The sequence below is a fragment of the Nerophis ophidion genome, linkage group LG09 (genome assembly GCF_033978795.1).
Source record: "Nerophis ophidion isolate RoL-2023_Sa linkage group LG09, RoL_Noph_v1.0, whole genome shotgun sequence".
Lineage (NCBI taxonomy): Eukaryota > Metazoa > Chordata > Actinopteri > Syngnathiformes > Syngnathidae > Nerophis > Nerophis ophidion.
In genome coordinates, this window is record NC_084619.1 from 37,093,157 (window position 1) to 37,115,074 (window position 21,918).

The 21,918-nt window shown below is 43.7% G+C and overlaps 1 protein-coding gene across 2 annotated transcripts; it reads right to left on the bottom strand.

The window, feature by feature from the left end:
* Positions 1-3,263: 3,263 nt before the first annotated feature.
* On the bottom strand, positions 3,264-6,517 carry zfp36l2 (zinc finger protein 36, C3H type-like 2). Of its 2 annotated transcripts, none has more exons than XM_061910917.1 (2): positions 6,235-6,517; positions 3,264-6,163 (listed from the first exon to the last, which is right to left on the bottom strand). In XM_061910917.1, exons 1-2 carry the CDS (start codon positions 6,322-6,324, stop codon positions 5,045-5,047), a joined length of 1,209 nt encoding a protein of 402 aa, XP_061766901.1. In that variant the 5' UTR covers positions 6,325-6,517; the 3' UTR covers positions 3,264-5,044. The 2 variants fall into 2 exon arrangements, with proteins under 2 accessions (XP_061766901.1, XP_061766900.1); XM_061910916.1 differs by having other exon boundaries at positions 3,264-6,166; positions 6,235-6,516.
* Between the last annotated feature and the right edge of the window lie 15,401 nt (positions 6,518-21,918).

The window sequence follows — 21,918 nt, forward strand, 5'->3', positions numbered from 1 at the left end:
ACAGAAAGATCCCGAGCCCGGGATTGAACCCCAGGCTACTCAGGACCTTCGTATTGTGAGGCAGACGCACTAACCCCTCTGCCAACATGCCTTTTAAAAAATAAAAATGAACATTTAGATTAAAAATATTGTATAAAAACAATACAATGGAATGTACTACTAAAACGTTTTGGTTTTATGAAGTAACTGTCAGGCTTGCCCCTGACGGTTTGTTTGTGTTTTAGTTTTTCGTCTGTGTGTGTGTAATATTTCCTTTCTTTAGTTCCTGTCAGTGCTCTTATTTTGTCTGTTTCCTGTTTTTCCCCCTGTGCGCTGTTTCCCCTTAGCTACGGCTGATTGGCACCTGGCTACACCTGGTGTCAATCAGCCCGCACCTATTTGAACCTGTTTTGTCCTCCAGTCGAGTACTGGATTATTGTATTGTCATGTCGTGTTGTGTCGTTGCAGCTTAGCGGTAAGCTATATTTGGTAGTTTTGTGTAGTTTACTGTCTTTTTTTCCCTGCTTCCAGTTTTGTTTGTTCATAGCCTAGTTTATTATCCGCCTCGTACGCGGTTTTTGTTAGAACCCTTTTGTTTATTGTTGTTTTAGTATTTTAATTAAATCATGTTTTTTTATTCAATGCCTGCCTCCTTCTCTGCATTTTGGGGTTTGTCACAAACTAACTCTGACAGTAATGTAATAATAATGTACAACATTTAGTTTGTAAAGTGGACTTTTACAACATCTCATTCCAACTCACACCATCAGCAGCTTCTCTATGTTTTCATGGATAAATGTCCACCGTTTTAGATATTATTTTTACATAATTATTTTTACATAATTGGCTGCTGTGAGACTCGTTCTGCTTCATTCTGACCAGAGCGTTTTCTATTTGGGCTCCAGTACTCTGGAATGCCCTCCCGGTAACAGTTAGAGATGCAACCTCAGTAGAAAAATGTATTCCCCATCTTAAAACTCATTTGTATACTCTAGCCTTATAGACCCCTTTTTAGACTAGTTGATCTGCCGTTTCTTTTCTCCCCTGCCCCCCTCTCCCTTGTGGAGGAGTTGGGGGGGGGGGGGGGGGGCACAGGTCTGGTGTCCATGGATGAAGTGCTGGTTGTCCAGAGTTGGGACCCGGGGTGGACTGCTCGCCTGTGCATCGGTTGGGGACATCTCTGCGCTGCTGTCCTGTCTCCGCTTGGGATGGTCTCCTGCTGGCCCCACCATGGACTGGACTTTCACTATTATGTTAGATCCACTATGGACTAGACTTTCACAATATTATGTTAGACCCACTCGATGTCCATTGTGTCTGGTCTCCCCTGGGGGGGCACCCACTTCTGTGGTCCTCTCCAAGGTTTATCATAGTCATTCACATTGACGTCCCACTGGGTTGTGAGTTTTTCCTTGCCCTTTGGTGGGCTCCGTACCGAGGATGTCGCTGTGGCGTGTGCAGCCTTTTGAGACACTTGTAATTTAGGGCTATATAATAAAACATTGATTGATGATTGTTTGATGTTTTAATATTAATGCATATAGGTGGGAACCCATCATTCATTCACTCCACATTCACACCTGGTGGTGGTAAGCTACATTTTTAGCTACAGTTGCCCTTGGGTAGACTGACGGAAGCATGGCCTTTGGCCCCTCCGATCGCCACCATTCATTCACCATTGTAAGCGGCACTTGGGGAAAGGGTTAAGTGTCCTGCTCAGGGACACAAAGGGAGTGATTTGGATGTGAAATTGAGGTGGGGAGCGAACCTACAACCCTCAAGTTTCTGGCACGGCTGCTCCACCCACCACGCCATGCCGCCCCAATATCAATATTATGGGGTTCAATGTGATGCTTGCTACGTCAGCTATTGGCGGGGATGATTGTATCTCATATTTGAGTTTGCAACTTAAAGTACAACAACTAGCCAAGAGACCGCTTTTATCTCACAACACTCAAGTTGAGGTACTACTGTACTGTGAATTTGCTTTGGTGGAAAGTCATAAAAAGTGTCAGTGTCCAAATACTTCTCAAATCCTAACGGAATCTTTGTGTATTTTGGACTGCACTTCACCTGGGCGTGTTCTTGCTCTGCTGGCTGTTAAAATGTTGTATCGTAAAGTATCGCTTATCAGAGGTTTTAAACCCTGATGGCAAAGCTGACCTGAAACATTCCAGGCCTAACTCCTTAGATCAGCCATCCATAGCGGATCATTGATTACAACCAATCCCTGCAACTCAAAAGATAGTCACGCTCAGATTTTATTGACACTTCCATGAGGTCATGTTGTTTACTTCTTTCATGAGTCAAAACAGCTTTTTCCCTTCCAATATGATACAGATATAGGACCCCTTGAGTAGTGCCGATACGATATCAGCACGACTTATACATACTTTTATCATTTTGCAGTGCTGGATGTTTAAGTAAAGGGATGATCAAGTGAAACTACTTAATCATAGAACATCGGAAGGTATGAAAAACACCAACCTATTCTGTTTTTAAGTTGAAGAACTTCATTAATTCATTAAATTAAGTTTGTGACGCAGTAAAATTGAATGATGCAAACATTTGTTACTGGATACTTTCTAATGCAGTATGCTTCTGCCTTGAAGACGTGTATTGTAAGTAATTTGCAAATATAATTAATACTTGTTTGTATTGCTAATGCGTTGTTTTAGACTGCAATATTGCTCAACTAAGGACGCACATTACGTATGTCTAGCTTGTGTGCTATTGTATGCTTACCTGTTGTGTAGCCTTTCGCGAGTGACTCATGACTCGGCTAAATGATGTGGAAATGTTTGTTACTGGATCCTTTCTAATAACCGTCTGCCTTGGAGATTTCGTATCTGTAATATGAGAGTTTAATTGTTTTATACTTATCGCTATTGAAAAAGGTTGTTTTAGACTACAATATTTTTCAGTTAAGGATGCTTATTGTGTATGTTTACACAATACAATAATAAACATATTACATTAAGACAGTTGTTAGCCTTAAAGAAAGTGTTTTTTCAGGAATATTAATTATTGGATAGTGTAAGTGGACCTACTGTAACGTGTCATGTTGGATTCATATAGTCTTGTGTCGGAGCGCAGTTCTTTTTTGCTTTTGCTGTAAAAAGTTACTGCTTGTATTTTTTTGTGTACTACAAGGAAAAAGAGCCATGACAGCTATGTGGTAAAACTGACGAGAACCAGAGGAGGTTTAACTGTGGGGTCTAAAGAATTGAAGTATGCATACCAGCAACTCATATAAATGTTGAAATTAAAGCAAAGGCACTTGCTTTTTTCCAAAATGTTTTTTTATTGGGAGAACTACAAAAAAAATGTACAGTACAAAGTTAACAGTCTCACACTCAATTTGTAGTGAACTGACTCCCCCAAAAACAACTCCTGTTGTCTTTTTGTCCATTGTTACATTCAAAAAGCTTTACTTCTGATAGAGTAGTCAAAAGTACATAGTGCGCATACCCCTGTACCTACTATGTACAAACCAGACATGTTCAACCACTTCCCTCTGCAGCAAACTCAACACTCAAACTACATTTTGATATCAAAAAGACCGAAAAGCAGAAAGAAAACAATCAAAAGAAGAGGAATGGGGACTAAGAAAGGTTACGGCTGTTGTTTTCAGAGTGGTAACAACCTTTAGAAAAATAGAATCTGACACTACATTCATTTCAACCTGCGTATAAAAGATGCCAAGTAAGAAAAATACTTTATTTGGTTAATTTTAAAGGCATGTTGGTGAGCCCCATAGGCACTACACAATAATACTGGGGCACATGGGATTGCTACATTCTTGAGCACGTGGCGGGAATCACAGTGTGACCTCGTGCAGAGAAAATCAAAGAAAAATACTTTTTGGTTATTTTATTGACTTGGATTCTTTGTCACTGATCTCGATAAAAAACTAAAGGTTTGGACGGTCTGTACAACCACATTGTTTACATTCTAAAGAATCATCTAAATAGGGAAAGAATAAAAAAAAGCCTTCTACGGCATTGACACACAAGCTCAGAAGCGAACAGCAATTACGCAAACTTTAATAAACGTAAACAAAGAACATTAATGAAATAAATACATACGTTCTCTTAAATTAAGATTTTTTTTAACTCATTTACAATAACCAGGTGAAGTTACAAAAAAAGGAGAAACAATATATATTACTGTGAAAAGAACATACACTCCACTTTATGCAGATTAATAATGGCGATCATAATTTAAACATAAAAGAATATAGATCTATTGCTTCATCATACTTGATAAATACAGTATGGACACAAATTACCAATGTAGCCTATACTTGTTTCACAAGATAATAAATAAGTTAAATAGTCCATAGCCAGTTATGCACCGCTATGCAAATCACTCAAAAACAGCTACAAAAATATATATTTTAACCATCATCAGCGATTTCCCCAACATGAACCCAACTCAAGAGTGCTTTTCAACCAAGCAACCAACTACACTAACCAAACAAACCACTGGGTGGCGCTGCTGTGAAAAGACAGGTATGGAATGGAAGTTGAAGCAAGAAAAGAAAAATGCACTTTAAACAACAACAAAAAAAAGGTGTTACTTTGAGTCTAGGCATATTCTTGGCAGGATGGGAGGAAATCGCCTCGCTTATAGTCTGTTCATCTTGTCAAGTCAGGTTCACGCGTCTAATCCCAAAAAAAGGGGGCTGGCATGAACCTTTGGGCAAGGCACTGATGGAATGCCTTCTGTTTGCTATCTAAAGTTTGAATACAGCTATATTACATAAAAAGAGAAAATAAACAACAACAACAAGGATACTCATTGATCCCTGGGGGTGGAACTTTCCCCACTGTGCCCCCCACCAGGGAGGTCACGTCAGCTGCTCAAAGGCACTTCAGCACGGTGGAAGCTGGCTTGGGAGAGCGGGAATACTCACCCACCCATTAATATATATTTTTTAAATATATATAAAATGTGTATGAATATATATATATATATATACACAAACACGTATATATATATGAATATACATACATACATATATATTTATAGCACACTTAGTCATCAGAAATGGATGACACGCTTAGTCATCAGAAATCGACAGCCTGCTGAAGATTGGCAAACGTCTCCCAGCGTCCAGACTGGGGGACTCAGAGCCGCTGAGGCTCCCCGAAGAGCTGAGGGACCCGCTGGCGTAGCTGTCCCGGTCAGAGAGGGAGTCAGGCGGGCTGGGAGGAGGCTCAAACACCGGGGACTCACTGAGGCGTCGCAGCGCCTGCAAGTGGCTCATATTGAAGGCCGGGGGGGAGGGAGGACACAGGCCGCTCTGCATGCTCTTAAAGTGGGCGCCGGCCGAGTGGTTGTTCGAGTAGCTGCCGGAGGTGTGAACTGCCAGCAAGGATTTTAAGTCTTGTCCCGGGAAGGAGAAGGCGCTGTTGAGGCAGGAGACCGAGTCGTAAAAGCTGGAGGGGGGCGGCGGCGGCGTCCGCGACGTGGGACTGTCGAGCAGCGGCGTCTCCAGGTCGTGCTGGCTGGAGAAGCCGGAGAAGCTGAGACTGTGGTGCAGTTTGGGTCTCTCCTTCTGGCTGTAGCACTGCGCGGGGAGGATGTCCCTGTGGTTGTAGCCGCACATCTCCCGGGCGGAGCGCGCCTCTCCCGCCTGCACGTTGGCGTTGGGCGCCGGTCGACGCTCGTCGGCGTTGTGGATGAAGTGACACCGGGGCCCGTAGGGGCAGAAGCCGATGGTGTGGAAGGTGCGGCACGGCTCCGTTTTGTACTTGGGGTGACGGGACAAGCTCCTCAGCTCGTGGTAGCCGTGCGCGAACTGACATTTCTCGCCGTATTTGCAAGAGCCGTTCTCCTCGAAGGGCCGACACAGCTCCGTCTTGTAGCGGGTGGAGTTGATCTGCGAGCCCGCCTTCTGCTGCAGCGCGGCCCGCTCCCCGTTGTCGCTGTAGGCGCGGTCACGGAACTTGTTCTCCTTGTTCATGAGCGACGTGGTCCCGCTGGAAGTGTTCTCTTTCACGCCGTAGGAGGAGCTCATGTTGTATTTGTTCAGCGCCTCCAAGTTGCTGGTGGAGTTTCGGCGGAAAAATCCCGGCGTGAAAGCGCCGCCGGAGCCCGGAGCGGCGACCGGGGCTCCCACCGCCTTCTTGTCCAGCATGCTGTTGATGTGCAGGGCGTTCATGTTCGTGCTTTTATCCTGCTGCAAAAAGCACACGTTTAGTCAGGCGGCTGCAACTTGTTGCAGCGAACAGTTGGGATTGAACATACCTTGTACAGCATGTCCATGTCGTAGAAGGCGGACAAGACGGCGGCGGACATGTCGCTTCCCCAAACTTGCTGGTGCACTCCTTCTTTCATGGAGGAAGGAGCAGGCTGCACTGCGACGTGCGCTACTTTGTGCCACGGCTGGTTTTTGGGTGGAGGTGGAAAAAGTTGCGGAAAGTTGCTTAAAGTGGCGGAAAAGAGTTTCTGGGTGAGTAGTAAATTGTGGCGATTCCTCCCCTTTGAGAAGCGCGGAGCCAAAAGTGCTTCACTGCGAGCTGCAGGCTCTCAGGAGGCTTTAAATGCCTGCCGGCGGCCGGGGAGGAGCGACGGGAAGTCGGAGCAAACTTTTGCCCGTTTCGCCTCCTCCCCTTTTCTCTTTTTGGGGGGAAAAAAAAATCCATTCAAAGACGTTAGATATTCTTTGTTGTCAATTCCTCCATACATGCAAGACATAAGAACCATTTTTGTTGTTATTGTACTTTTACATTTTTTTAAAGGAACTTGGTTTCATTATCTGGTAGCTAAGATAAAACAATGCAAACTAATATATACACTGTTAGTGGGAATTATTCTGAAACAATAATACCCTTTTCAACAAAACGATTGCTTTATAAATATGAAATAACACCCTTTAGTCACCTTAACACTCTTAACCCAATATAGTAATGCTGCCTCAACCAATCAGTGGCCACAATACTGAACTGCATGCTCTGATTGGTTTGGTCTCATCTAGTGGCCAATACCTGATTTTTATTTATTTTTTTGTTATTTAGCAATTTTTTCTTAGACTTAGAGACTTTGTCATTCAAATTTTAACTTTACAGTACAGATAAGAACCACATTTTGTTGCATTAGTTTGTTGTAGTGCAGGATAAATGCAATAAGGTGCAAATATAAATAAATAGATTACTGTACAGATAAATATATTGCACTTTAGCATATGCATCCATGTTTCTGGATGTATGTTAAAATGACTTCATAAATTTAGAACCAAAAATGTAAAATACCGTATTTCCTTGAATAACCGCCAGGGCGCTAATTAATTTAAAACCTCTTCTCACTCCTGCGCTTATTCAAAGAATGCAAGAATGCGGTAAAAGTAAGCAGGCGCTAATAATTTTAAAACCGCTTCTCAACCCTGTGCTAACCAATGGCATCCAGTAAATAATTGAGTGTGATAAAAAAATAATAATAAAAAATTATTCCCCGTCCGCGGCCCGGTGATTGGGGACCACTGCTCTACAGCATGTCATAACGCCCACTTTTACACCATGCTATCTGCGTGCCAGCAGGTCGCATGCATTTTCCCTGCTTTTGATACGAGATTGCAATGCATACTTGGTCAACAGCCATACCTTTTACACTGATGGTTGTGATGTAGGCAGCTTTAACACTCTTACTAACATGCGCCACACTCTGTGAACCCACACCAAGCACATTTCTGGAGAGCATTGGCTCTGTGGCACATTATAAACGCAGCATAGGGATTACCCATAATGCCGTGCATCCGTGACTCTTGGCTATATTATACACGCGCCCCAAACCCCGCCCACCTCAACCAACACATGGTGGGGGGCGGGGGGGTTGTTGCTAACCGTGTATAATATAGCCAAGAGTCATGGATACATTGCGTTCTGGGTAAGTGTTATGTTGCGTTTATAATGTGTTACAAAGCCAATGTTCTCCAGAAATGTGTTTGGTGTGGGTTCACAGAGTGTGGTGCATATTATTAAGAGTGTTAAAGTTGTTTTATATCACAACCATTAGTGTGATCGGTATGGCTGTGGAACAACACCCCTGGTTTACATACAGTAAAAGAAACTAGAAATCCTCTGCAATTTTGAAAATAATGGTAGGGGAAGCGTCACTCGTGACGTTACGAATTTGACTCAGCGGTTAAAGTAAGCATGCGCTTATTAAGTTGGGGAGTGAGTTTTACCCAGCAGTAATTCAAGGCAGGCACATATTACATGCCTGGTGGCTATTTAAGGAAATATGGTATATTAATGTGAGTGTGAATGTTGTCTGTTTATCTGTGTTGGCTCTGCAATTTAGGTGGTGACTTGTCCAGGGTGTGCGCCGCCTTGCGCCCAAGTGCAGCTGGGATAGGCTCCAGCACCCCGTCACCCAGAGAGACAAGCGGTAGACAATGGATGGATGGGTATATATATCCCCAAAAATGCGCATCTGCGATGTGGTGAAGCTGCAATATTTGAAGCACGATGTGGCGAGGGACAACTGTACCTAAACATTGTGGATCACAAAAAGTACACCAAAATATAATTACAAAAGTAACTTGTGCTGTCAGATGATTACTTTTTTTTTAGATTAATCACACTTTTGAATGTGGGTTTATTATGATTAATCACAGATTATTACTCACTTGCATGATTTAAGTTAATAAACAAAAAAGACCCCAATATTTGGACACAAATGCAGTTTTTGGTTGGAATGTCATCCAGGAACATTCTCGAAATGTTACTTCAATTCATGTGTTTTACTTGCTCAAAACTTGGTAAAAGTTGTATCCAAAGTCCCACCAGGGTTTATTGTGGAGCAAGCACACTTTTGATTGATTGATACTTTTATTAGTAGATTGCACAGTTCAGTACATATTCCGTACAATTGACCACTAAATGGTAACACCCGAATAAGTTTTTCATCTTGTTTAAGTCGGGGTCCACGTTAATCAATTCATGGTAAACTCATCTTTGCACCAACGTGACGACCTTGACTGTAAAACAACCTTAGTTAGGTCTGTCAGGTAACCGTCCTTGGTTAAGGTAAAAGACCAAGTACGGTCAAAATAAAGTGTGAATAATCTGTGTGTATACATCATTAATGCAATATTTTGTAATGAATAATTACAAGTTAACTCATTATTTTTGGCAGCCCCATCATATAACATGTCTGTACGTATACAAAATACATTAATAAAACAAGACACAAAATGTGAATCTTCTAGTCCAGGCGAGTGGCACACATGAGTTGACTTTGAGTTTGAGTTTATTTGGAACATGCAAGCATACAACATGATACATCACAATTTCAAGTTTCTCTTTTCAACATGTTCGAAAAGGAGTAGGAAGAAGCAGAGCTTATTAAATCCTACCCCTTTTCTTTTACATCACAGTTGCTAAAACTTTTGTTCACTTCCTGTTGTAAATGTATTCACAATATACTCCATAAGTATCACAATAAAAATAAACAAATAAATAATTGGGGAAGTAAGTTATATTCCATACGATGAGATAAGTAACATTATTTTGAGAATGAAAGAATGGATGGATGAATAAATTCAGAATGTTTATGATGATTCTTCTTTTTTGTACTTTGTAAACACTTTAAGTTTGAAGAGTTTCTTGAAGTGGATCATATTAGTACATTGTTTGATTGCTTTGCTTCATCCATTCTATAATTTAATTTGGAGAATTTTCTTGCAACTGTGAATATTTTCTCGTCGTTCATTTAAAAGAGCCATTGAAAAGACTTGACTCGTTTTAAGCATGAATCTCTTGTTGTATTCAGCAATAATAAAGACAATCGTGTCAAAAAAAATGTGTTTGTGATAATAAACAAGATATAATTGAAAAATATTACTCATTAGGCTAGTATTGACCCAACGTGGTATCAATACATCAGTATTTGGATTGAACCACCATAAAAACATGCACTTTTCCCATCGTCATTCTGGTAAAGTGTCACTAATGGGACTACAGGAAATGGGTTGTCGCAAATATTTGGGCTTCCTTCAAGAAGTGAAGGGTTTTGAACCAGCATCAACAACACACCAGCCCTGCCTATGAGCCACCACACTTGGAAGCATACATATGTATTTGTAATGGAAGGAAACTCTCCCTGTGGATGGGGTGAGACCACAAGTATGAGTCCAGGCAGAGTGCAAGACCATTTTTAGCCTCCACTGGTTGCATAATCTATTCAAGCAATACAACAACAGCCTGCTGCAGAATGCGACCCACTGAGGAACAAGCAGTGGAAATGACCTACATGTGGATTTCCTACAAACAGATGATGATTTCCATAAAAGTAAATAAAACACACCATGGTTAGAAATGTCCACTGCATTCTTCTTTTGTTTTCCTTTTCCAACTTGTTCAAAATCTAGCAGCCCTGAATGAAAGAATGCAGGTTTTTAAAAAATGTGCAAAAGAGCAACACCGCCCCCTTGAGGCCACGATGAAAACTGACTGAAATGTATTACGGCGCCCTCTGCTGAGCAAAAAAATGTGAGGCTGCAAACATACTCATTTGGTGCAACTAAAACCAAAAGTCATACAAAATTTTGGAGAAATCAGTGTAGTTTCATGCGACTGGGTTTAAAATGCACAGCCTGCTACCGTAAATTGCTGGTTATTGCCACACCAGAAGCCATTATGTCCTTTTCATTTTGGAATTATAATTGCAAGACAAGCAATAAAAAAAATCCTAGAAAATCAAGAGGAAAGAGCAATAGTAAAAGGCAGGGGGAAAATATGATAGAAGAATTTGGAATCTACTACTGTACTGCACTACCAAGCCTAAAATTAAGCCGAGGGCTGCACTGCGACCGTTTACCCCATTGGCCGCCTCAAGATAAACACTTAAATATGAAGGACAGACACAGCCAGGCTCTTGAGAAAACCCTTCAACGTGTCCACGGAAAGTGCTCTAAATCACACCGCTCTGTTTTTATTGGGGGATGCAGAGCTGTTCCAAAACATGACGCCAGCTTTACTGTAAGAAGGAACATGGCTAGCAGGGAGGGAGAGGGGTCCATCTGCCTGCGGGCACCATGAACACATGCAGGCACGCACGGGACAGGACAGTAGTCCATTGTCCTGTCCTCCAAATGACATAACGAGAAGGAAAGACAAACCACAGTCCAATTGACGGCGTCATTAAACACCGGGAAAACACCAGCTCGTATGATAAACACAAGGAGCCAAAGCACGGCCGCAACGTGCAACTTGGGCGATAACACTTGCTTTCACACTTCCTTGCCTTTGTCGCCGCATAATAACCACATTAGAAATTCTGAGGCCGCAAACATTAACTATGATTTGAACTTTGAGCTCACCAGGTGGCATATCACCACCTTCCGGGTAGCCAAAGGCATTTTTTTTGTCTTTTGTTGCACCGCAATACATTTAAAAATCTTTTTTTTTTAAATGAATTTATTAATCAATCCAATAAAAACAATACATATTAATGCAATCAAATTAAAAAACCAAACCCGACCCAGCAACTTTCAGAATAGCAATAAACAGAGCAATTGAGGACACACAAACATGATACGGTACAATCTTAAAGGCCTACTGAAACCCACTACTACCCACCACGCAGTCTGATAGTTTATATATCAATGATGAAATATTAACATTGCAACACATGCCAATACGGCCTTTTTAGTTTACTAAATTACAATTTCAAATTTCCCGGGAGTTTCGTCTTGGAAACGTCGTGTAATGATGACGTGTACGCAAGATGTCACAGGTTTTTAGGAAGTATGAGCACTGCACACACACACAGCTAAATGTCATCTGCTTTAACGGCATAATTACACAGTATTTTGGACATCTGTGTTGCTGAATATTTTGCAATTTGTTTAATTAATATTGGAGAAGTCACAGTAGAAAGATGGAGTTGGGAAGCTTTAGCCTTTAGCCACACAAACACACGGTGATTCCTTGTTTAAAATTCCTGGAGGTGAAACTTTCCTATGGATCAGAGCGCGGTCAAGCGAACATGAATCACGACCAATTGTCAACCAGTAGGATTCGGTGAGAAAATTGTGGTTAAAAAGTCAGTTCTTACCGGAGAAAAGCTGAGCTTGTGCCGTCCATAGCTGCCGTCGACTTCCCTGAGACACTGGGCGTCAAGACACCCGTGGAGACACCCTTCCAACTATCAGGTACTATTAAACTCACTAAAACACTAGCAACACAATAGAAAGATAAGGGATTTCCCAGAATTAACCTAGTAAATGTGTCTAAAAACATCAGAATCCGTCCAAATGCAATCCCGCTTTTTTTTTTGTAGTCTGTCGCTATCAATATCCTGAAACACGAATCTTTCATCCTCGCTCAAATTAATGGGGAAGTTGTCGTTTTCTCGGTCCGAATAGCACTTTTTGTTGGAGGCTCCCATTATACACAATGTGAATATGTGAGGAGCCCCCACACGTGTGACGTCATCGTCTGCGACTTCCGGTAGAGGCAGGGCTTTTGTTTAGCACCGAAAGTTGCAAACTTTATCGTGGATTTTCTCTACTAAATCCTTTCAGCAAAAATACGGTAATATCGCGAAATGATCAAGTATGACACATAGAATGGACCTGCTATCCCTGTTTAAATAATAAAATCTCATTTCAGTAGGCCTTTAAAGTAGTGAAAACAAAAATGAATATCATCAATATTAGTAACAATTTCAAAATAGCAGTGATTAAAAATCCCTCATTGATGTTATCATTAAAAAATACAAATCTTGATTTTTGGCATTTTGTTAGCAATATATTCATACTATTTGAAGATATGGTAAGTGTTGTGGCCACACATTGCAGGTTCGCTTCCCACCTATTGACATCCAAATCGCTGCCGTTGTGTCCTTGGGCAGGACACTTCACCCTTTGCCCCCGGTGCCGCTCACACTGGTGAATGAATGATGAATGAATGATTGGTGGTGGTCGGAGGGGCCGTAGGCGCAAACTGGCAGCCACGCTTCCGTCAGTCTACCCCAGGGCAGCTGTGACTACTGATGTAGCTTACCACCACCAGGTGTGAATGAATGATGGGTTCCCACTTCTCTGTGAGCGCTTTGAGTATCTAACAATAGAAAAGCGCGATATAAATCTAATCCATTATTATTATTATTCATTCCATACTGGGATCGTACAAGCATAAATAATACAGCTACATACACTCATGTCTTACTTAGACCATTGGATAAAATTTATCTTTTTGTTTAAAACGTATTTCCAGGCCTTTTTTGCACCACTCAGCATATACAAATCCCAAAACCAGTGAATTTGGCACGTTGTATAAAATGTAAATAAAAACAGAATACAATGATTTGCAAATCTTTTTCAACCTGTTCCCAGTTAGCCTGTTCACCTATGGGATGTTCCAAATAAGTGTTTGATGAACATTCCTGTACCATATGTCCCGGCAAGAAATCTGCGTTCAAAGGACTCCGGCTTATTAGTGATCCCCAAAGCCCAAAAAAGTCTGCGGGCTGTAGAGCTTTTTCATTTCGGGCTCCAGTACTCTGGAATGCCCTCCCGGTAACAGTTCGAGATGCTACCTCAGTAGAAGCATTTAAGTCTCACCTTAAAACTCATTTGTATACTCTAGCCTTTAAATAGACTCCCTTTTTAGACCAGTTGATCTGCCGTTTCTTTTCTTTTTCTTCTATGTCCCACTCTCCTTTGTGGAGGGAGTCCGGTCCGATCCGGTGGCCATGTACTGCTCGCCTGTGTATCGGCTGGGGACATCTCTGCGCTGCTGATCAGCCTCCGCTTGGGATGGTTTCCTGCTGGCTCCGCTGTGAACGGGACTCTCGCTGCTGTGTTGGATCCGCTTTGGACTGGACTCTCGCGACTGTGTTGGATCCATTATGGATTGATCTTTCATAGTATCATGTTCTCATATGTTCTCATAGTCATCAGTATCATCAGTATCACAGTATCATGTTCTCATAGTCATCATTGTCACCGACGTCCCACTGGGTCATTATTGTCACCGACGTCCCACTGGGTGTGAGTTTTCCTTGCCCTTATGTGGGCCTACCGAGGATGTCGTAGTGGTTTGTGCAGCCCTTTGAGACACTGGTGATTTAGGGCTATATAAGTAAACATTGATTGATTGATTGAACTTTCCCAGTCTTTTTTGCCACTTGTGCCAGCTTTTTAAAAACATGTTGCAGGCATCACATTCCATCCATCCATCCATTTTCTACCGCTTGTCCCGTTTGGGGTTGCGGGGGCGGGGGGAGGGAGGGGGTGGCGCCTATCTCAGCTACAATCAGGCAGAAGGCGGTGTACACCCTGGACAAGTCGCCACCTCATTGCAGGGCCAACACAGATAGACAGACAACATTCACACTCACATTCACACACTAGGGACCATTTAGTGTTGCCAATCAACCTATCCCCAGGTGCATGTTTTTTGGAGGTAGGAGGAAGCCGGAGTACCCGGAGGGAAGCCACGCATTCACGGGGAGAACATGCAAACTCCACACAGAAAGATCCCGAGCCCGGGATTGAACTCAGGACTACTCAGGACCTTCGTATTGTGAGGCAGACGCACTAACCCCTTTATCACCATGATGTGATATCATGGTGAATGATATCACATACAATGAAATCATTGTATTCTGTTTTTATTTACGATTTACACAACGTGCAAACTTCACTGGTTTTGGGGTTTTTGTACACAGTTCTGTCAGTGATGTCACGTTATCAATGGGAAAATGCATTTTTAGACAATATGATTTGCTCGAGTGTCTAGGAGACACAGAGAGTAACAAGCAGTAAAAAATGGATTAAAAAGAACAGATCAAAAATAATAACAATTAAAAAATAAAATAAAAAATAAATAAAAATTGGGAACTTCCCGCAGGCCTTAGTTTGGAGACCCCTGAGCTAGACGGTTAACAATTTAAGGCTTTGGGGACCTTTTGGATATTTTAATATTGTCTTTTTGTTCAATCCTTACAGCAGACAGTTCATAAACAACACCCAAGTATACACTTTAAAATGTTTTGTACAGGTGACAAAGCATATTACTATCAACATTTATACTTTTTCTCATTGTTCTCCACCTTTTTCCTGTTTTTTTCTTAGTTTACTTGTTTATTTTTGTATTTTCGAATCTCCTGCTGATCAATAAAAAAAAAAAAGCTGCAAATGTCCCCAGGCCAAACTTTGGTTAGCCCTGCCTGAAGTAATCAGCAAATCGTTTAGGCAGATACAGTGACCGTTTGTTTGCAAAATTTGAATGTATTTCGAACATGCATACAGTTACAATATTGTACAATAGCATAGAAATTTGTAACACATTTGTTCACTTCCTGTTCTCAATCTCTAAGTTCTGTCTCACAAAATAAGATAATTTTTATTTTTAATAAGGTTCAAGATATTTATCAGAATTCTTATTACTTATACTAAATATTAACTTTCAACAGTTTTTAAACTGGATAATTTTAGTTATTCATATTTTTACTTCTTTACTAAATCCTTTTAATACAGTAGAAAATCAATTTACGATTGCAACCTTTTTGGTTTACAAACGTTTACATCATGCCAAATATGTCTGTGTGTGAACCTTGTCTCGTGCGAACGCTTCATTCAGTCATTCATTATGTATGACGTTTGAAACCATCAAGTGTGGCCATTTTTATGACTTCACTTCCTGTACACGGCTGCATGGCAATTCTGAAGAGGCCGAGCCCCCTGCGTCACTTCCTGTTTACATTTTGTACAAAGAGGTGCCGCAATTTTGAAGAGCTTCAATGTCAAACGGCAATTCTAATGAGTTCTTTCCACAATTGTCGAACATTGCGCCTGTCAGAGCTGTGTGACTTTAAGAGATTACTTTGTGTGATCAGATACTCTTTAAATGTGTCTAAACTCTCACAGTGTCGCAGTGTAGCTTCGGGTAGCTAGACCAGTGCTTTTCAACCACTGTGCCACGCATCTAATTTCAGATATTTGGGTTAAACATATTTTTTTGCAAACCAATAATTATAGTCTGCAAATGACGTGTTGTTGTTGAACCATGTAATACTCTTTAATATCAGTATTACAACTTTATCAATATTTGAACTTTTATTTTCCGAATTTTTTTTCAAAATTTTACCCATCATGGAATATCCCGAAAAAAGGCTTTAAAGTGCGTGATTTTCGCTATCTGTAAATCCACCCGTCCATTTTCCTGTGACGTCACATAGTGACGCCAATACAAACAAACTAGGTGGATAAAACAGCAAGATATAGCTGTTTTTGGTATAAACGAGTTGAGGTTATACCAAAAAGTTCTATTTTGGTTTCATCTGACCACATGACATTCTCCCAATCCTCTGCTGTATCATCCATGTATCCATTTTGGTATAAACTCAACTTGTCGTGTTTGGAGGAAGAAGAATACTAAGTTGCATCCCAAGAACACCAAACCTACTGTGAAGCATGGGGGTGGAAACATCATGCTTTGGGGCTGTTTTTCTGCTAAGGGGACAGGACGACTGATCCGTGTTAAGGAAAGAATGAATGGGGCCATGTATCGTGAGATTTTGAGCCAAAACCTCCTTCCATCAGTGAGAGCTTTGAATGGTTGACCAAATACTTATTTTCCACCATAATTTACAAATAAATTCTTTAAAATTCCTACAATGTGAATTCCTGGGTTTTTTTCACATTCTGTCTCTCACAGTTGAAGTGTACCTATGATGAAAATTACAGACCTCTGTCATCATTTTAAGTGGGAGAACTTGCACAATCGGTGGCTGACTAAATACTTTTTTGCCCCACTGTAGTTAAACCCATTATCATTTACATTTAAACCAGTGTGGGTGGCACTGGGAGAAGGTGGGTAAAGTATCTTGCCCAAGATCACAATGACTAGGATGGCAGAAGTGGGGATCCTACCTGCAACCCTTAAGTTGCTGGCACGGTTGCTCCACCAACCGAGCCACGCCGCCCCAATTCAATCTTATTATTTCGATCCAATATATAAAGGAGTTAAATGTTCTTTATAACCGACGTTATGTATTATCCTAACTGAGCTTTTTTGTAACAGTTACTATAGTGGGAAATGTAAACACAAGGTATTTTCAAACGATTAAATAAAACTGTAATTCACTGTAGCAATTCAATGAGACTTCACTGCCATCGGACCAGCCTCCTCTCCTCTCTGAGCTGCTACCTTACCGTGGTAGAGGAGTTTGCGTGTCCCAATGATCCTAGGAGCTATGTTGTCTGGGGGCTTTCATGCCCCCTGGTAGGGTCTCCCAAGACAAACAGGTCCTAGGTGAGTGATCAGACAAAGAGCAGCTCAAAGACTTCTATGGAATTACAACAAAATGAACTCAGATTTCCCTCGCCCGGACGCGGGTCACCGGGGCCCCGCTCTGGAGCCAGGCCCGGAGTTGGGGCACGATGGCGAGCGCCTGGTGGCCGGGCCTGTCCCCATGGGGCCCGGCCGGGCACAGCCCGAAAAGGCAACGTGGGTCATCCCTCCAATGGGCTCACCACTCATAGGAGGGGCCATAGAGGTCGGGTGCATTGTGAGCTGGGCGGCAGCCGAAGGCAGGGCACTTGGCGGTCCGATCCTCGGCTACAGAAGCTAGCTCTTGGGACGTGGAACGTCACCTCACTGGGGGGGAAGGAGCCTGAGCTAGTCCGCGAGGTAGAGAAGTTCCGGCTGGATATAGTCGGACTCACCTCGACGCACAGCAAGGGCTCTGGAACCAGTTCTCTCGAGAGGGACTGGACCCTCTTCCACTCTGGCGTTGCCGACAGTGAGAGGCGACGGGCTGGGGTGGCAATTCTCGTTGCCCCCCGGCTCAAAGCCTGCACGTTTGAGTTCAACCCAGTGGACGAGAGGGTAGCTTCCCTTCGCCTTCGGGTGGGGGGACGGGTCCTGACTGTTGTTTGTGCTTACGCACCAAACAGCAGTTCAGAATACCCACCCTTTTTGGGTACACTCGAGGGAGTACTGGAAAGTGCTCCCCCGGGTGATTCCCTTGTCCTACTGGGGGACTTCAACGCTCATGTTGGCAACGACAGTGAAACCTGGAGAGGCGTGATTGGGAAGAATGGTCGTCCGGATCTAAACCCGAGTGGTGTTTTGTTATTGGACTTTTGTGCTCGTCACGGATTGTCCATAACAAACACCATGTTCAAACATAAGGGTGTCCATATGTGCACTTGGCACCAGGACACCCTAGGCTGCAGTTCCATGATTGACTTTGTAGTCGTGTCATCGGATTTGCGGCCTCATGTTCTGGACACTCGGGTGAAGAGAGGGGCGGAGCTTTCTGCCGATCACCACCTGGTGGTGAGTTGGCTGCGATGGTGGGGGAGGATGCCGGACAGACCTGGCAGGCCCAAACGCATTGTGAGGGTCTGCTGGGAACGTCTGGCAGAGTCTCCTGTCAGAGAGAGTTTCAATTCACACCTCCGGGAGACTTTGAACATGTCACGAGGGAGGTGCGGGACATTGAGTCCGAGTGGACCATGTTCCGAACCTCTATTGTCGAGGCGGCTGATTGGAGCTGTGGCCGCAAGGTTGTTGGTGCCTGTCGTGGCGGTAATCCCAGAACCCGTTGGTGGACACCAGCAGTGAGGGATGCCGTCAAGCTGAAGAAGGAGTCCTATCGGGTTCTTTTGGCTCATAGGACTCCGGAGGCAGTGGACGGGTACCGACGGGCCAAGCGGTGTGCAGCTTTAGCGGTAGCGGAGGCAAAAACTCGGACATGGGAAGAGTTCGGGGAAGCCATGGAAAACGACTTCCGGACGGCTTCGAAGCGATTCTGGACCACCATACGCCGCCTCAGGAAGGGGAAGCAGTGCACTATCAACACAGTGTATGGTGCGGATGGTGTTCTGCTGACTTCGACTGCGGATGTTGTGGATCGGTGGAGGGAATACTTCGAAGACCTCCTCAATCCCACCAACACGTCTTCCTTTGAGGAAGCGGTGCCTGGGGAATCTGTGGTGGACTCTCCTATTTCTGGGGCTGAGGTCGCTGAGGTAGTTAAAAAGCTCCTCGGCGGCAAGGCCCCGGGGGTGGATGAGACCCGCCCGGAGTTCCTTAAGGCTCTGGATGCTGTGGGGCTGTCTTGGTTGACAAGACTCTGCAGCATCGCGTGGACATCGAGGGCGGTACCTCTGGATTGGCAGACCGGGGTGGTGGTCCCTCTCTTTAAGAAGGGGGACCGGAGGGTGTGTTCCAACTATCGTGGGATCACACTCCTCAGCCTTCCCGGTAAGGTTTATTCAGGTGTACTGGAGAGGAGGCTACGCCGGATAGTCGAACCTCGGATTCAGGAGGAACAGTGTGGTTTTCGTCCTGGTCGTGGAACCGTGGACCAGCTCTATACTCTCGGCAGGGTTCTTGAGGGTGCATGGGAGTTTTCCCAACCAGTCTACATGTGCTTTGTGGACTTGGAGAAGGCATTCGACCGTGTCCCTCGGGAAGTCCTGTGGGGAGTGCTCAGAGAGTATGGGGTACCGGACTGTCTTATTGTGGCAGTCCGCTCCCTGTATGATCAGTGCCAGAGCTTGGTCCGCATTGCTGGCAGTAAGTCGGACACGTTTCCAGTGAGGGTTGGACTCCGCCAAGGCTGTCCTTTGTCACCGATTCTGTTCATAACTTTTATGGACAGAATTTCTAGGCGCAGCCAAGGCGTTGAGGGGATCCGGTTTGGTGGGTAAGGGATTAGATCTCTGCTTTTTGCAGATGATGTAGTCCTGACGGCTTCATCTGGCCGGGATCTTCAGCTCTCACTGGATCGGTTCGCAGCCGAGTGTGAAGCGACCGGAATGAGAATCAGCACCTCCAAGTCCGAGTCCATGGTTCTCGCCCGGAAAAGGGTGGAGTGCCATCTCCGGGTTGGGGAGGAGACCCTGCCCCAAGTGGAGGAGTTCAAGTACCTAGGAGTCTTGTTCACGAGTGGGGGAAGAGTGGATCGTGAGATCGACAGGCGGATCGGTGCGGCGTCTTCAGTAATGCGGACGTTGTATCGATCCGTTGTGGTGAAGAAGGAGCTGAGCCAGAAGGCAAAGCTCTCAATTTACCGGTCGATCTACGTTCCCATCCTCACCTATGGTCATGAGCTCTGGGTCATGACCGAAAGGATAAGATCACGGGTACAAGCGGCCAAAATGAGTATCCTCCGAAGGTTGGCGGGGCTCTCCCTTAGAGATAGGGTGAGAAGCTCTGCCATCCGGGAGGGGCTCAACGTAAAGCCGCTGCTCCTCCACATCGAGAGGAGCCAGATGAGGTGGTTCGGGCATCTGGTCAGGATGCCACCCGAACGCCTCCCTAGGGAGGTGTTTAGGGCACGCCCAGCTGGTAGGAGGCCACGGGAAAGACCCAGGACACGTTGGAACAAGACTATGTCCCCCGGCTGGCCTGGGAACGCCTCGGGATCCCCCGGGAAGAGCTAGACGAAGTGGCTGGAGAGAGGGAAGTCTGGGCTTCCCTGCTTAGGCTGCTGCCCCCGCGACCCGACCTCGGATAAGCGGAAGATGATGGATGGATGGATAAATAAAACTGCAATTATTTGCTACTTTGGACATTTTTAATTTTAGTGTAATCCTAAAGGAGCCCTTTCCTAGTCATTTCCAAAGCTGTTAAAGGGGAACATTATCACAATTTCAGAACGGTTAAAACCAATAAAAATCAGTTCCCAGTGGCTTATTTTATTTTTCGAAGTATTTTCAAAATTTTACACATCATGGAATATCCCGAAAAAGGCTTTAAAGTGCCTGATTTTCGCTATCTGTAAATCCACCCGTCCATTTTCCTGTAACTTCACATAGTGACGCCAATACAAACAAACATGGCGGATAGCAGAGCAAGATATTGCGACATAAACTCGGATTCAGACTCGGATTTCAGCGGCTTAAGCGATTCAACAGATTACGCATGTATCGAAACGGATGGTTGGAGTGTGGAGGCAGATACCGAAAACGAAATTGAAGAAGAAACTGAAGCTATTGAGCGATTAGCTATTGAATCTATTCGGCGATCGCCTTCTAACCAATGATTGCATCTTTTGACCACTGGAGCAACTTAAATCTGTCGATTGGTAAGTGTTTGCTTGGCATTAAATGTGGGTGGAGGGAAAGACTGGATGCAAATATAGCTACAAATGTACATACAGCTAGCCTAAATAGCATGTTAGCATCGATTAGCAGGCAGTCATGCCGTGACCAAATATGTCTGATTAGCACATAAGCCGATAACATCAACAAAACTCACCTTTGTGATTTCGTTGACTTTATCGTTGGAAATGCATCTGCTTTGAGTGTCGCAGGATACCCACACATCTTTGTGCCATATCTGTCGTAGCATCGCTATCGTCGGTAAAGTGTGCAGAACAAATGAGGGACTTTCGCATCTTTTGACCACTGGTGTACTTGAATCCGTCGATTGGTAAGTGTTTGTTTGGCATTAAATGTGGGTGGAGGGAAAGGCTGGATGCAAATATAGCTACAAATGAGGCATAATGATGAAATATGTACATACAGTTAGCCTAAATAGCATGTTAGCATCGATTAGCATGCCGTGACCATTGATATGTCTGATTAACACACTCCACGTAAGTAATCATGAATCCATCCCCGATTGTGTTGTTACACCCTCCGACAACACACCGACGAGGCGTGATGTCTCCAAGGTACGGAAAACAGTCGAAAAAGCGGAAAATAACAGAGCTGATTTGACTTGTGTGTGTAATGTGTTTGAGAAAATGGTGGATTGCTTCCCATTGTAACGTCACAGGTGAAAGGTCATCGCTCCGACAGCGAACAATTGAAAGGCGTCTAAATGGCCAAATTCACCCTTTAAGAGTTCGAAAATCGGTTAAAAAAACATATGGTCTTTTTTCTGCAACATCAAGGTATATATTGACGCTTACATAGGTCTGGTGATAATGTTCCCCTTTAAAATGAGAGTTTTGGATTCC